Source organism: Amblyraja radiata, chromosome 34, assembly GCF_010909765.2.
Source record: "Amblyraja radiata isolate CabotCenter1 chromosome 34, sAmbRad1.1.pri, whole genome shotgun sequence".
Lineage (NCBI taxonomy): Eukaryota > Metazoa > Chordata > Chondrichthyes > Rajiformes > Rajidae > Amblyraja > Amblyraja radiata.
The window spans coordinates 5,521,299-5,536,227 of record NC_045989.1 but is presented as its reverse complement, the minus strand read 5'-3'; the positions used below and the strand labels follow the sequence as shown (position 1 = coordinate 5,536,227).

Sequence of the window (14,929 nt, the reverse complement as noted above, 5' to 3'; positions counted from 1 at the left end):
AAAGGTATTAACATTTAATACACTTCATATCACCTCCATGTTTTAATTACCATACTGCCTGTCCTTTTAATTTGCAAATTTAACTTCCACGACATCAGCAGCTGGCTAGGCACGGATTAGGCTCTCAACGCCTTGCTGAGCGACACGTAACTGATCATTATTTCTCAAATGTTATCTCACCCCAGTTCCAAATGAGTAAATTGAACAAAATAGTCCCACATCCATTTAATTTGACATTGCTAAACTATAGCTGTATCGTATTGATACAGATTTCAAACTAGCGCAGGAATAATGAGCAGTTTTGCTTTCTAACCACTAAATGAAGTCTGGCAGGAAACAAGCAGTCCCACCTTCACATGATAGGAAGGAACTGCAGATAGAAACATAGAAATTAGGTGCAGGAGTAGGCCATTCGGCCCTTCGAGCCTGCACCGCCATTCAATATGATCATGGCTGATCATCCAACTCAGTATCCCGTACCTGCCTTCTCTCCATACCCTCTGATCCCTTTAGCCACAAGGGCCACATCTAACTCCCTCTTAAATATAGCCAATGAACTGGCCTCGACTACCCTCTGTGGCAGAGAGTTCCAGAGATTCACCACTCTCTGTGTGAAAAATGTTTTCTCATCTCGGTCCGAAAGGATTTCCCCCTTATCCTTAAGCTGTGACCCCTTGTCCTGGACTTCCCCAACATCGGGAGCAATCTTCCTGCATCTAGCCTGTCCAACCCCTTAAGAATTTTATAAGTTTCTATAAGATCCCCTCTCAATCTCCTAAATTCTAGAGAGTATAAACCAAGTCTATCCAGTCTTTCTTCATAAGACAGTCCTGACATCCCAGGAATCAGTCTGGTGAACCTTCTCTGCACTCCCTCTAGGGCAATAATGTCCTTCCTCAGATTTGGAGACCAAAACTGTACGCAATACTCCAGGTGTGGTCTCACCAAGACCCTGTACAACTGCAGTAGGACCTCCCTGCTCCTATACTCAAATCCTTTTGCTATGAAAGCTAACATACCATTCGCTTTCTTCACTGCCTGCTGCACCTGCATGCCTACTTTCAATGACTGGTGTACCATGACACCCAGGTCTCGCTGCATCTCCCCTTTTCCTAGTCGGCCACCATTTAGATAATATTCTGCTTTCCTGTTTTTATGCCACCAAAATGGATAACCTCACATTTATCCACATTATACTGCATCTGCCAAACATTTGCCCACTCACCCAGCCTATCCAAGTCACCTTGTAGTCTCCTAGCATCCTCCTCACAGCTAACACTGCCCCCCAGCTTAGTGTCATCCGCAAACTTGGAGATATTGCCTTCAATTCCCTCATCCAGATCATTAATATATATTGTAAATAGCTGGGGTCCCAGCACTGAGCCTTGCGGTACCCCACTAGTCACTGCCTGCCATTGTGAAAAGGACCCGTTTACTCCTACTCTTGGCTTCCTGTTTGCCAGCCAGTTCTCTATCCACATCAATACTGAACCCCCAATGCCGTGTGCTTTAAGTTTGTATACTAATCTCTTATGTGGGACCTTGTCGAAAGCCTTCTGGAAGTCCAGATACACCACATCCACTGGTTCTCCCCTATCCACGCTGGTTACTGGTTTATACCAAAGATAGCCGCAAAGTGCCGGAGTAACCCATCAGGTCAGGCAGCATCTCTGAAAAAAAGCTGGTCTTGAAAACAGCCCCCAAAAATTGAATGAAAAGCAGTCACCATGACCTACCAGCCAAAACCTTTCTTGCTCTCTTATTTTTCCGCCTGTCCCCCGAACGTTTCTTAGATGGATTGGTGGCTTTCTCTCCAGTCAGCGGTTGCACCCCATCTGTCAAACTCTTCTGAGCTTTCACGTTTAGCCTAGCAACATTCAGCATCTGCAGAGAGCGACTCATGGATTTCATCTTCTGCCGGATGGGAGTTCGTGGGCCAGCTGTAATTTATTAAAACTGTCTTCAATCAGAGTTTAGAGCAAAATAATATCCAGCCATGAGGTTCAGACTTTGTCATTAGGTTTCAGGGCTGTAAAGTTTATTCAAAACAAGAAAAGCATTTGCAGAAAATGTAAAATATAAGCACAAAATATTGGAATTAGGTCTACAGTAGGCTAGGAAACATCTATGGAGGGGAAAATGGAAGGGGAAACCATAGGTGATATTTTAGGTGGTCAAATAAAATGTCAGCGACTGAAATGTTAATTTTGTTTCTCTCTCTCTCCACAGGTGCTCCTGCTCTGCCAAGTACTTCCAGCATTACTGTTTTTATTTACTAATCAATTTATTTCAGGCCAGAACATTGATCTGCTGGGGTGAATAATTTGCTGACATTAAGATTCCAAGGATTATTCAACTACCGTAGTCACACTCATGGAATGGCGATTCAATGAAGAAATAGCTCATTCAGAAGGAGACTGTACTGAGAGGTCAGAGTTGGGAAAATATGTATAGCAAGTAAATGTAACATTACCACAGTTTACGTTCCAGAAAAAAAAATAGGCTTACATCGTTTTCTTTTATTTGCATGTTCTCCAGTTGCTCCAGCTTCACTTGCAGATTTCCTCTGGTAAAACTCAGCCAAATGACCAGTCAGAGCAAGTTCAGAGTCTATATTCTCTTTGTCATCCACTGCATGAATTGATCTAATGCAAAAATAACAGTTCTGAGGTTTTTAATGATCCTGCTACTTTCTCATTTCATAAAATTGAAGTAATTTTAATAATATACCTGAACGATTCCATCAGAGTGGAGCTTGCTCCTGATAATTCAGACAATGGAAACCACCCTTCAATAAAGGAAACATTTTGCTGCGAGGTTTCGGACAGCTCCAAGTCGACCCAATCTGGAACAGTAACATCCTCTAGACGAAAAGAAAATCACATTTTATTTTTGTGGTTTATATTTTAAGACCAAGCTAGAGTGCTGAAAAATAAACCCTGTTGAAGAGATGGTAATATTTAAATATTTAAAAATTAAAACAGTAGATAAATCACACTCCAAATAACATGATTCAAGTTGGCAGTGAATGCATGATGGATTATTCAAGTGGGAAAGCACGTAAATGGCGCTGAAAAGTTCAATTGAGTGCCGAAATAATGAGAAGCTGGGTAATTTTTTTGGAACCAGCTAAATGGACTGCAATAATATTCTTTCCTACGTTCAAATGTTAAAGTATATCATGCTTAGTCACAGATGCTTCGAGAGCCATCGTGTGTTCAATTTGTATGTTTGATCCTAGTTTATATAAATTTAATTTGCTAAAATTTGAGACATGAGAAAAATTATCTACATCACAATACATCGTACACCAACCTGTTTTTGGTTGGTTTATCAATTGATGAATTAATAATCTCATTTGTAAATTTTTATTTCAATGACTGCATTTCTTGGAGTTTTTATTTTCAAATAGGTTACTGAGAGTTTTCACCTCTACTGGAGCACATTCCAGAGAAACGCAGCAGCATATAGGCATGCCAAATTGTTACGCTTTTAGTCAAATTTATATTAAAAATTCATGCGGCACTAACTCTTGATTTCAAAGCTGATTTCACAAAATAAAATAGGCAACTGAAATGGGAATTAAATATTTGTTCAAAATCGATTTTCTTCAATTCCAAGATCTCTATAGCAAGATAACAGTAATTCAGCAATCCATTGCAAGAACTCCCCACTTCTCCACATCAAGAAAGTTGTGTTTTTTCCCTATAGTAATTTTTTCAACAGTAGTCTCATTAGGTAAATCAACTTTGCAGAAAATTTTCATCCACAAAATCAAAACCTTATCTTCACTCAGGCTATTTAATAAAACTTTATTCTGTATTCAAAAGGAATGTTCAAACTCAGGAATTATATGGTCAGACCTGTCAAAGGGATCTTAATGGTCACCAAATTTATAAAATTACTGCTCATTTTGGTTACCTGAACAGGTTAGACATTCCTCAGGAATGTCGGAGATGACGCTCAGTGCTTTGTCCACAATATCAGAGACGTCAGGGGATACACCCTCAATCTTTTCTGCAATCCCTGCCTGAAAGAGAAGCTCCTCAAATTCTTGTGTTTGTTGCCAAATTACTGTGAACATGGCAGTATTACAAAGCAAGGGAGACAGTACTCCTGTACATGGAGGCAGGCAATCATTCATCCTTACATCAGCAACCTGAAAAAGAAACCAATCTCATCATTTGTTCTTAAATATCTTTTCCAATCAATTTTTCCAAGAATTAATCTTTGATTTAACTAATGTTATCCAAAAGAGTTGAAGATCAAACGAGTTGCAAATATATTTTATCTCCCATGACATCAGTTCAGCATATGGGAATTATGTTATTGATCGGAAAAAAGTTATAAACAGCCTTCAAACTAATGTTTATTAATAGTACGCACCAGATGCAACTCATTGCATGCCATTTCTAGCAAAAGTCGTGGAAGGAAACAGTTATCTTTCGTGTCCTTCTGTTCAGCTGGCTGCAAGACCCAAGAACATGTAGGCAATAGGTCTCTCCTTTTTGGATCCCAGTTCGACATAACTCCTTTTACAATAATGTTGATTGAATCGGTCAGGTATTTCTGAGTACAAGAAATTGGTTCCAGGATGATAGGACAGCAAACCTTCTGTTCTCCTGTTCACAAACAGACAAGTTAATATCTAATCACCATTCATTAAAATAAAGTGAAATCTCCACTGGAAGAACTTAACATCTAATTAAAAACAGATCCAACAAATTATTTGGAAGTAATTTCCATAGATGATTCAAAACTCTTTAGATTCTGGAGTAGTTCCTGAGGATTGGAGGGTAGTTAATGTAACCCCACTTTTTTAAAAAGGGAGGGAGAGAGAAAACGGGGAATTACAGACCAGTTAGTCTAACATCGGTAGTGGGGAAAATGCTAGAGTCGGTTATTAAAGATGGGATAGCAGCACATTTGGAAAGTGGTGAAATCATTGGACAAAGTCAGCATGGATTTATGAAAGGTAAATCTTGTCTGACGAATCTTATAGAATTTTTCGAGGATGTAGCTAGTAGAGTGGATAAGGGAGAACTAGTGGACGTGTTATATCTGGACTTTCAGAAGGCTTTCGACAAGGTCCCATATAAAAGAGTAGTATGCAAACTTAAAGCACATGGTATTGGGGGTTCAGTATTGATGTGGATAGAGAACTGCTGGCAGACAGGAAGCAAAGAGGAGGAGTAAACGGGTCCTTTTTAGAATGGCAGGCAGTGACTAGTGGGGTACCGCAAGGCTCAGTGCTGGGACCCCAGCTATTTACAATACATATTAATGATTTGGACGAGGGAATTGAATGCAACATCTCCAAGTTTGCGGATGACACGAAGCTGGGGGGCAGTGTTAGCTGTGAGGAGGATGCTAGGAGGCTGCACGGTGACTTGGATAGGTCGGGTAAGTGGGAAAATGCATGGTAGATACAGTATAATGTGGATAAATGTGAGGTTATCAACTTTGGTGGCAAGAACAGGAAAGTAGACAATTATCTGAATGGTGGCCGATTAGGTAAAGGGGAGATGCAACGAGACCTGGGTGTCATGGTACACCAGTCATTGAAAGTAGGCAAAGTGTTCAAAAGGGAACTGCAGATGCTGGAATATCGAAGGTACACAAAATTGCTGGGGAAACTCAGCGGGTGCAGCAGCATCTATGGAGCGAAGGAAATAGGCGACGTTTCGGGCCGAAACCCTTCTTCAGTCTGAAGAAGGGTTTCGGCCCGAAACGTCGCCTATTTCCTTCGCTCCATAGATGCTGCTGCACCCGCTGAGTTTCCCCAGCAATTTTGTGTACCTATTGAAAGTAGGCATGCAGGTGCAGCAGGCAGTGAAGAAAGCAAATGGTATGTTAGCATTCATAGCAAAAGGATTTGAGTATAGGAGCAGGGAGGTTCTTCTGCAGTTGTACAGGGCCTTGGTGAGACCACACCTGGAGTATTGCGTACAGTTTTGGTCTCCTAATCTGAGGAAAAACGTTCTTGCCATAGAGAAGTTCTAGACGTTCTTGCCACAGAGAAGGTTCACCAGACTGATTCCTGGGATGGCAGGACTTTCATATGTAGAAAGACTGGATAGACTTGGCTTGAACTCGCTAGAATTTAGAAGGTTGAGGGGGGATCCTATAGAAACTTACAAAATTCTTAACGGGTTGGTCAGGCTAGATGCAAGAAGATTGTTCCCGATTTTGGGAAAGTCCAGAACAAGGGGTCACAGTTTAAGGATAAGGGGGAAGTCTTTTAGGACCGAGATGAGAGAAAAAAAATTCACACAGAGAGTGGCGAATCTGTGGAATACTCTGCCACAGAAAGTAGTTGAGGCCAGTTAATTGGCTATATTTAAGAGTGAGTTAGATGTGGCCCTTGTGGCTAAAAGGATCAGGGGGTATGGAGAGAAGGCAGGTACAGGATATTGAGTTGGATGATCAGCCATGATCATATTGAATGGCGGTGCAGGCTCAAAGGGCCGAATGGCCTACTCCTGCACCTATTTTCTATGTTTCTATGAGCTCAGCATTATAGATACACGGCGCGATACGGACTGCAATGAAACTAAATCTATTGATCTGCTCTGGAAGCTAAAGGGGCTGCAACCTGAGCATGCATTTGGGTTAGTTGGCAGAGAGAATTTGAGAGTTCGATGAAGATATTTTTCACCCAGGTTTTCAGTGCTGCTTTTGATGGTGGGAGAGGTGGTATGGAAAGTGGGGGCAGTTTTTATACTGCAATGGGCATGATTTGCAGAGCAATGCTGGAAAATGAAAACAGACTGGTCTTTCTTTTCACCTGAATGGACAACAATAGGTGAAATGTCCCAAGTAACATTAGAAAAATTAGGACACATGGTACCTTATCAAGCACCCTTGAAAATGACATGCTGCTACTTCTAAACACTACTAACTTGTACGAACTAATAAGATATTGGCGAGGCCGTATTGTGTTCAGTTCTGGGCACCATGTTACAGGAAAGATGTTGTCAAGTTTGAAAGGGTACAGAGAAGATTTACGAGGATGCTGCAGGACCTGAGAGTCCAAGCTATAGGGAGAGGTTAAGCAGGCTGGGACTCTATTCCTTGGAAAGCAGGAGGATGAGGGGCGATCTTATAGGTCTGAAGAAGGGTCTCGACCCGAAACGTCACCCATTCCTTCTCTCCAGAGATGCTGTCTGACCCACTGAGTTACTCCAGCATTTTGTGTCTACTGGTGATCTTATGGAAGTGTATAAAATCAAGAGGGGAATAGATTGGGTAGACGCAGTGTCTCTTGCCCAGAGTAGGGGAAATCGAGAACCAGAGGACATAGATTTGAGGTGAAGGGAAAAGATTTAATAGGAATTCTGAGGGGTAACTTTTTACACACAAAGGGTGGTGGGTGTATGGAACAAGCTGTTAGAGGAGGTAGTTGAGGCTGGGACTATTGCAATGTTTAAGAATACATTAGACAGGTACATGGCAAAGACAGGTTTGGAGGGGTATGGTACAAATGATGGCAGGTAGGACTGGTGTAGATGGGACACATTGGTTGGTGTGGGCAAGTTGGGCTGCGAGGACGCTGTAATGATTCCAACATCCTTACACTTCCAGTTATTAACCATAATCTTGCTGATTGCCTACTGGACTTTTACTGCAAGTATGGTCTAACAAGAAATTGTTTAGATTTGATTGCAATCAAACAATTAAATGGCTTAATAATAAGACTGCAAGATAGAAAGGACAGAATTAACAAACAAAATCTTCTTTTAAAATGCCAACGTAAAACAACTAAGAGTACACACAATCAAATCCATAAAATGGTCATAATTACCATGTGGGATCGTCAGTAATCCATGCTGAAGCGGAAATGTATTTCGATAGAAACTGTCCACACTTACAAGGTAATTCATGTTGCAATCAAATGGAAATAGAGCATCCACTGTTTTCAACTTCTTTACACATCCCTTTGCATTCATTTCATTCTTCTGGTCAACTTGGGAATCCAGTGACGTTTTCTCCAGAGGTAAATGACAATCTTTAAGTGAAAGTTCCATTAAAGCAGCAAACGGAATTAAGCTTCCACCAACCATTCGCATCACCTCCGAAATTAACTGATAGCCAATATGATCATGAGTTCCATTGAACTAGATGGAGAGAAAACAAAAATAACAGCTTAGAATTTCTGTATAAAACCAAACTTTCAACAAACATTCAAATGCGCACAGCAAGTTCCAAAAATAATAAAATACTCATCAAATAATCAATTTGCATTATGTAGGAAGAAACTGCAGATGCTGGTTTACACCATAGACACAAAATGCTAGAGTAACTCAGCGGGACAGGCAGCCTGGTCAGAAGGAATGCCTGATATTTCTGATCAAGACCCTTCTTCAGACTTAGTCAGGGGAGAGGGAGACAGAGACAGAGACAAGAAAGGGCAAGGTGTGAAAACAGGGCATCAAAGGTGATGCAGCCAAAGGAAAATGTAGAATAGATCATTTTTAGCTAGGAGAAGGCGACAACGAAGCATAGATAAAATTTAATCAGGGGGACAGTCAGACTGGTCAGAGAACTAGCAAGGGGGAGGGATGGAGAGAGAGAGAGAGAGAGGGGGGGAAAGCAAGGGTAAATTGAAGTTAGAGGGCTTGGGGAGGCCCTGACCACGAGGAACAGTGGAGGAAGAGACTGACTTTGGTGCCTTCCCACAGTGGGAAACTTTGATTCTGCTGTGTGGGGATGTTTTATGTCAAATTCTATAGTGTGTGTTCTTTATACCCTTTCTGGCTTAATCCCTCCCTTCACCACCTCCAGTTTAAATTCCAGTTGGAATATTTTGGAGGACCCAACAACCAAGAGAAGTCAATATTCATACCGTTGGGATGTAGGCTGCCCAAGCAAAATATGAGGTGACGTTCCTCCAAATTGCGCTGGGCCTCACTCCGACAGTGGAGGAGGCCTGGGACAGAAAGGTCAGTATGGTAATGGGAGGGGGAGTTAAACTATTTAGCAACTGAGATATTAGGTAGGTTTCGAGCAATGTTCAGCTAAACGATCGTTGAGCCTGCGCTTGATCTTGCCGATATATAGGAGTCTATGACACGGAATACTAGCTATACTGCCACCATCCGCCTCAAATTATCTTTGGAATAGTGCCATTAGATCTTCTCCATTCACTGAATAGCCATATATAACTGTGCTAGAATTTTATTTTAAAACAGCACTTTGTGTCTTTCTCTCAAAGTAAAAGATAGTATTGCACAAAATAAACTGTAGATGTTGGTTTACAAAAAAACACACAAACTGCTACAGTAACTCAGCACGTCACGCAGTACCTCTGGTTGACATGGATAGGTGATGTTTTGGGTCAGGACCCTTCTTCAGACTGATCGTAGTAGGGGAGAGAAAGTTGAAAAAAGGTAGGCCTGGGACGAAGCCTGGCAATAGTTAGGATGGCTGGATTTAACAGCCTCATGGTCCTTACACAATTACTTCCTTCAAATCTACAATTTAATGCATTCCGGAGGTTTGGGATGATAGGAAGGTTTTTATTTAACATGTGATGAGGATTCTACCTTAACCATTCTTTCAGTGCATTATAGGAAGCTTCACAAAGAAAGCACAAGACCAGAGAGGGAATGAGTATTACTTCAAAAACAATTAAGTCAGTCAGGAGCTGAGGTAGTTTCATCTTCTTGGATGGTCCCTATGGATCGAGTACGGCTTTCTTCCACTCCAGTTCTGGAGATACGAAGGTGATCAATGAAAGGTAGAAGAAGTTCATCATGGTGGGGTTTAGTAACACAAGTTAGTGGATTGTTTGGGTGATTCTACACATCCACCAGTTTTATATGGCTTCCACAATATGGCTTAAACCAATGTGTAGAAGAACCGACTAGAGGCCAGGCCATCCCAGACTGGGTATTGTGTAATGACAATGAGGAAGGGTTAGTTAGCGATCTTGTTGTGCAATACCCCTTGGGCAACAGTGACCTCAATATGGTGAAATTCTGCATTAGGATGGAAAGTGACACGGTTAATTCAGGATCCTGAACTTAAAGAAAGGAGACTTTGAGATGGGAATTGGCTAGGAGAGACGGGCAAGTTATACTTGAAGTGTTGACAGTAGAGATGCAATGGCAAAAATTTAATGACTGCATGGATGTACTCCAAAAATTGTTCATCCCTGTCTGGCTAAAAAATAAAACCGGGAAGGTGCCTCAACCATGGCTAATGAGGGAAATCAAGGATACTGTTAAATCCAAGGAAAAGGCATATAAATTGGCCAGAGGAAGAAGCAAACAGGAGGACGTAGAGGTGGACAAAGGGCGTAATCAAGAGGGGGGGGGAAAAAGAGCATGAAAGCTTGTGGGCAATATAAAAACTGACCAAAAACATCTTTAGATATGTAAAAAGGAAAAGATTAGTGAAGACAAATGTAGGTCCCTTACAATCAGAGACAGGTGAATTTATAATGGGAAACAAAGAAACGGTAAAACAGTTAAACATGCACTTTTGTTCTGTCTTCACAAAGGAAGACACACAAACAATCTCTCAGAAATACAAGGGGACCGAGGATCTAGTGGGAGGGAGGAACTGAAGGTTCCTTTTTTGCCACCTTACTCACTGTTCTCATCTACTCCAACCCACCAAGTTTTGTTCCGATTGGTGGAATTATACAGCAGTTATGAAGCTTTAAAAAATTGTGAGATCAGCAGATTGGTCTTCTCGCCTGTCCGTCACCATGAAGGTAAAGTCCCTTCCGGCACCCACTGGAGATTGAAAAATCACGGAGGCAGGGCTGAGTCCACAAGTGCTGAGGGAGTCCTCAAGAATGGAGTCGGGAAAGTGGCAGCGGGGAGCCGGGAAAGTGGCGGCGGGGAGCCGGGAAAGTGGCGGCGGGGAGCCGGAAAAGTGGCGGTGGGGAGCCGGGAAAGTGGCGACGGGGAGTCGGGAAAGTGAATTCTACCACTGCCTGAAAAATAATCAAAGACTCAAAAGGAGAAAGAGAATTCCAAAGACATTGTTATACGAGAATTTTCCTGAACAGTCTGTGACCCACAGCACTGTGGCCATAGAGCTAGGTGTAAAGCCCATAGCGCTCCAGCCGGTAGAGCTATATTTAGAACCCACAGCGCTTCTGTTAAATTCCCACGCCTTTTGTGTCTATCTTCGGTTTAAACCAGCATCTGCAGTTCTTTCTTGCACATGCCCATCTGCACTTGGCCCTCTAAAACCTTGCTATCCATGCACCTGACCTAATGTTTTTCAAATATATTTGTAGTAATTGCCTCAACTACACTGGCATAAACCTACCACCCTCATTGTGACAAAGTTGCCCCTCAGGTTCCTACTCAATCTTTCCTATTTCACCTTAAATCTATGCCCCCTGGATTTGTTTACTCTGAGTAAAAGACTGCATTAAGCCACTCTTCCCCCTTGTGATCCTAGACACCTCTATAAGATCACTCATGATCCTCCTGGAAGCCAAGCAATGTCCTAGCCTGCCCAACCTTTTCCTATAGTTCAGACTTTCAAGTCCTGGCAACATCCCTTGCCCAGAGTAGGGGAATAAAGGAGAAGAGGACATAGGCCCAAGGTGGAGGGGAAAGGATTTGATAGGAATCTGAGGGGTAACTTTTTCACATAAAGGATGATGGGTGCATGGAACAAGCTGCCAGAGGAGGTAGTTGAGGCTGGGACTCTACCAACATTTAAGAAACAGGTAGGCGGGTAAATGGATAGGACAAGGTGGAGGGATATGGACCAAGGTTGGGACTAGTGTAGTTGGGACATGTTGGGCCGAAGGGCATGTTTTTACCACACTGTATCACTCTGACTATCCTCATAAATCTTTTATGCATTCTTTCTACAGCAGGGTGTCCAAAACTGAACATGATCACGTCCACCACCGATTTTTTGGCACCCGTGATTCCAGAGCCTTTCTCAATTATGCGTTTTGCCAGGCTGACATAGGTCACAGCCTCTGAGAGGAGTCCAATGGTACTGGAACAGTCCGTCTATGGGCCAAGATACAGGTCTCTGTAAGTCAGTTATGAGAACGGATCTGCTGGCACAGGCCCAGGGGGAATGTTAAACCTGCCGATTAGTGTGGTAGTCCTGATGAGGTCAAGATCGGCCTATGCGCCACATTGTAATTGTATTTGGATTAAAGTAGGAGCTGGACTACCAGTAGCCAGAAGGCCGGTGGTGGACCTGTACTCCAAACCTGTGAAGTGAATGAACTATTTGAGCTCTGACAGCACTGTATTTATAATAATTAGAACGTTTGTATGGCTGAAAGTAAGGTTAACGGTATTGCTGCACAAAGACTGACAGTTTGATGATGAGTGTTGATGGATCTCGACCGAAAACGTCACATGTTACTTTTCCCCAGAGATGCTGACTGACCCGCTGAGTTACTCCAGCGTTTTGTGTCTATCTTCGGTATAAATCAGCATCTGCAGTTCTTTGTTTTTACAACTGCAGGTGATGATTTTTTTTTAAATGGAGACAAAGTGCTGAGGTCACTGAACAGGTTAGGCAGCATAAATGGAAAATATGGATAGAATCAGCCTGAAGAAGGTTCCCGATCCAAATTGTCACCTGTCCATGATTTCCAGAGATGCTGCCTGACCTGCTGAGTTGCTGCAGCAATGTCTAACAGAGTGGAAACAGGCCCTTCGGCCCAGCGTGCCAACACCGGCCAACATGTCCCAGCTACACTAGTCCCACCTGCCCGCGTTTGATCCATATCCCTACAAACCGGTCCTATGTCCATGAACCTGATGGGACAAACGCCAGTCTGAAGAAGGGTCTCGACCACGAAATGCCACCCATTCCTTCTCTCCAGAGATGCTGCCTGTCCCGCTGAGTTACTCCAGCACTTTGTGTCGATCTACGGTTTAATCCAGCATCTGCAGTTCCTTCCTACACTATCCATGTACCTGTCTAACTGTTTCTCAAACAGTTGGGATAGTCGCAGAGATTGAGGGGGCTGAGAGACGGTTGTGTGCGGCTTACCTGCTGTAGGGGCTGGATGTCCACCCAGTGCAGGGCGATGTTGTGGGCGGACAGCAGGGTGCGGACGGGCGGCGGGACGATCCTCTCGGCCACTTGGTGACAGGTGTCGGCGGCGGAGAGGGGGAGCTGCAGGAAGGCGCGGAGCTGGGCCCGGGACATGGGGCAAGGGGCGAGGAGGTAGAGGGTGTTGCGGGCCCGGGGTAGCGGGGCGTGGGCAGCGGCTCCGCGGGCGGCCTTGGCCGGGGACGTGATGTCGGGCCGGTCCCAGGGCAGGTCGGACAGGGCCTCGACCAGCGCCGTGTGGGTGGCGGCTGCAGTGGCGGTGCTCGACCCCCGGCCCGGCTCCAGCGCCTCCTCCAGCTCCCGCAGTTGCTCCAGCCGCAGCTCCCGGAACGCGCGGCCCCGGGACGAGCAGCCCCTCATCGCCGCCGTGTTAAAGGGTTTAAAGGCCCAGCGCAGCGCGGGTAAGCCGGCGCCCCGGGCCGAGTGGAGCAGAAGCCGCAGCGCCGCCCGCCGCGCCCCGGCACCGGCACCATCCCCGCACGCCACGTCCACAAGCAGCGCCACGTTGTGCCAGCCCATGGCGCGGCCGGTGCAGCGCTGGACGCTTCACTCGCTCGACGCCGCCGCCATTATCATCGTCGCCGTCAGCGTCTCCCTCAACGCCGCTCCAACCGCTCTTGGCGCCTTTTCCCTGCCTCCGCGCCCATTGGTCAACGCTGGCAGACACCGAGCTCCCATTGGTCAACGCTGGCAGACACCGAGCTCCCATTGGTCGATGCTGGCAGACACCGAGCGCCCATTGGTCAACGCTGGCAGACACTGAGCCCCCATTGGTCGATGCTGGCAGACACCGAGCGCCCATTGGTCAACGCTGGCAGACAACGAGCGCCCATTGGTCGATGCTGGCAGACACCGAGTGCCCATTGGTCGATGCTGGCAGACACCGAGCCCCCATTGGTCGATGCTGGCAGACACCGAGCCCCCATTGGTCGATGCAGGCAGACACCGAGCCCCCATTGGTTGATGCTGGCAGACACCGAGCCCCCATTGGTCGATGCTGGCAGACACCGAGCTCCCATTGGTCGACGCTGCCAGACACCGAGCGCCCATTGGTCGATTCTGGCAGACACCGAGCCCCCATTCGTCGCGGCTCATGCCTGCCCTACGCTGATTGGCCCAGTCCGTGGGACACCGAGCGCCCATTGGTCCAGACTCAGACTCCCAGCACGGTGATTGGTCGATTCCGCGGGACTGGTACAATGCTGTCATACCGAGCGCTGGTTGGTCGAGGGTCAAGCCTGCCGTGCGCTCATTGGTTAAATCAATGCCATGCTATGGAATGATTGGCCCACAGGCCAAGGGACACAGTGCGTTCATTGGTCCAATCAGCAGCATGCTATCTGCTCATTGGTCAATGCTGCGGTACACCGGGCGCTCATTGGTCAAGTCAATGGAAAGCTAGGCGTTCATTGGTCCATGCCGAGGCGCACCGGGTGCTGATAGGTCCATGCCGAGGCGCACCGTGCGCTGATTGGATGGTACGGGACATCCAATCCATCCCATTGGTCCAGAGCCGCGATTGGCTGACTGATGCATCGGATTGGCCATCATTGGTTGCACAACACCAAGTGCAGGAGAGTCTCAGCGGGTCGGGCTGCGTCTGTGGAGGGGGGTGTACAGGCCCAGACCCGTGTGCACATTCATCCTACCGCAGATGCTGCCCGACCCTCTGAGTTCCGACAGCACTTTGTGTTTTGGTGGGTGAGAAGACTTTTAATGTAGGTGGGTGCAAGAGGGCTTTGTAGACAAAGAGGAGGGTCTTGAAATTTATTCGGAACTGCACAGGGAGCCAGTGGAGAGAGATCAGGATCGGGGTGATGTGGTCCCTTTTTCGGGTGCCCGTCAGGAGTCTCGCTGCGGCGTTTTGGACCAG

The 14,929-nt window shown here is 45.4% G+C and overlaps 1 protein-coding gene across 2 annotated transcripts in view; it reads right to left on the bottom strand.

Moving 5' to 3' along the window:
- Positions 1-13,686, bottom strand: part of ticrr (TOPBP1 interacting checkpoint and replication regulator) — a 46,670-nt gene extending 32,984 nt beyond the window's left edge. Inside the window, exons 1-7 of one of the 2 annotated variants that reach the window (XM_033050492.1) lie at positions 12,994-13,686; positions 7,805-8,117; positions 4,387-4,622; positions 3,922-4,159; positions 2,731-2,863; positions 2,509-2,645; positions 1,737-1,940 (exon numbers count right to left, since the gene is read on the bottom strand). In XM_033050492.1, coding sequence (XP_032906383.1) covers positions 1,737-1,940; positions 2,509-2,645; positions 2,731-2,863; positions 3,922-4,159; positions 4,387-4,622; positions 7,805-8,117; positions 12,994-13,575 — 1,843 coding nt within the window. In that variant the 5' untranslated portion in view covers positions 13,576-13,686. The remainder of the gene's footprint in view (positions 1-1,736; positions 1,941-2,508; positions 2,646-2,730; positions 2,864-3,921; positions 4,160-4,386; positions 4,623-7,804; positions 8,118-12,993) is intronic. The other variant, XM_033050493.1, reaches the window with a different exon arrangement.
- Between the last annotated feature and the right edge of the window lie 1,243 nt (positions 13,687-14,929).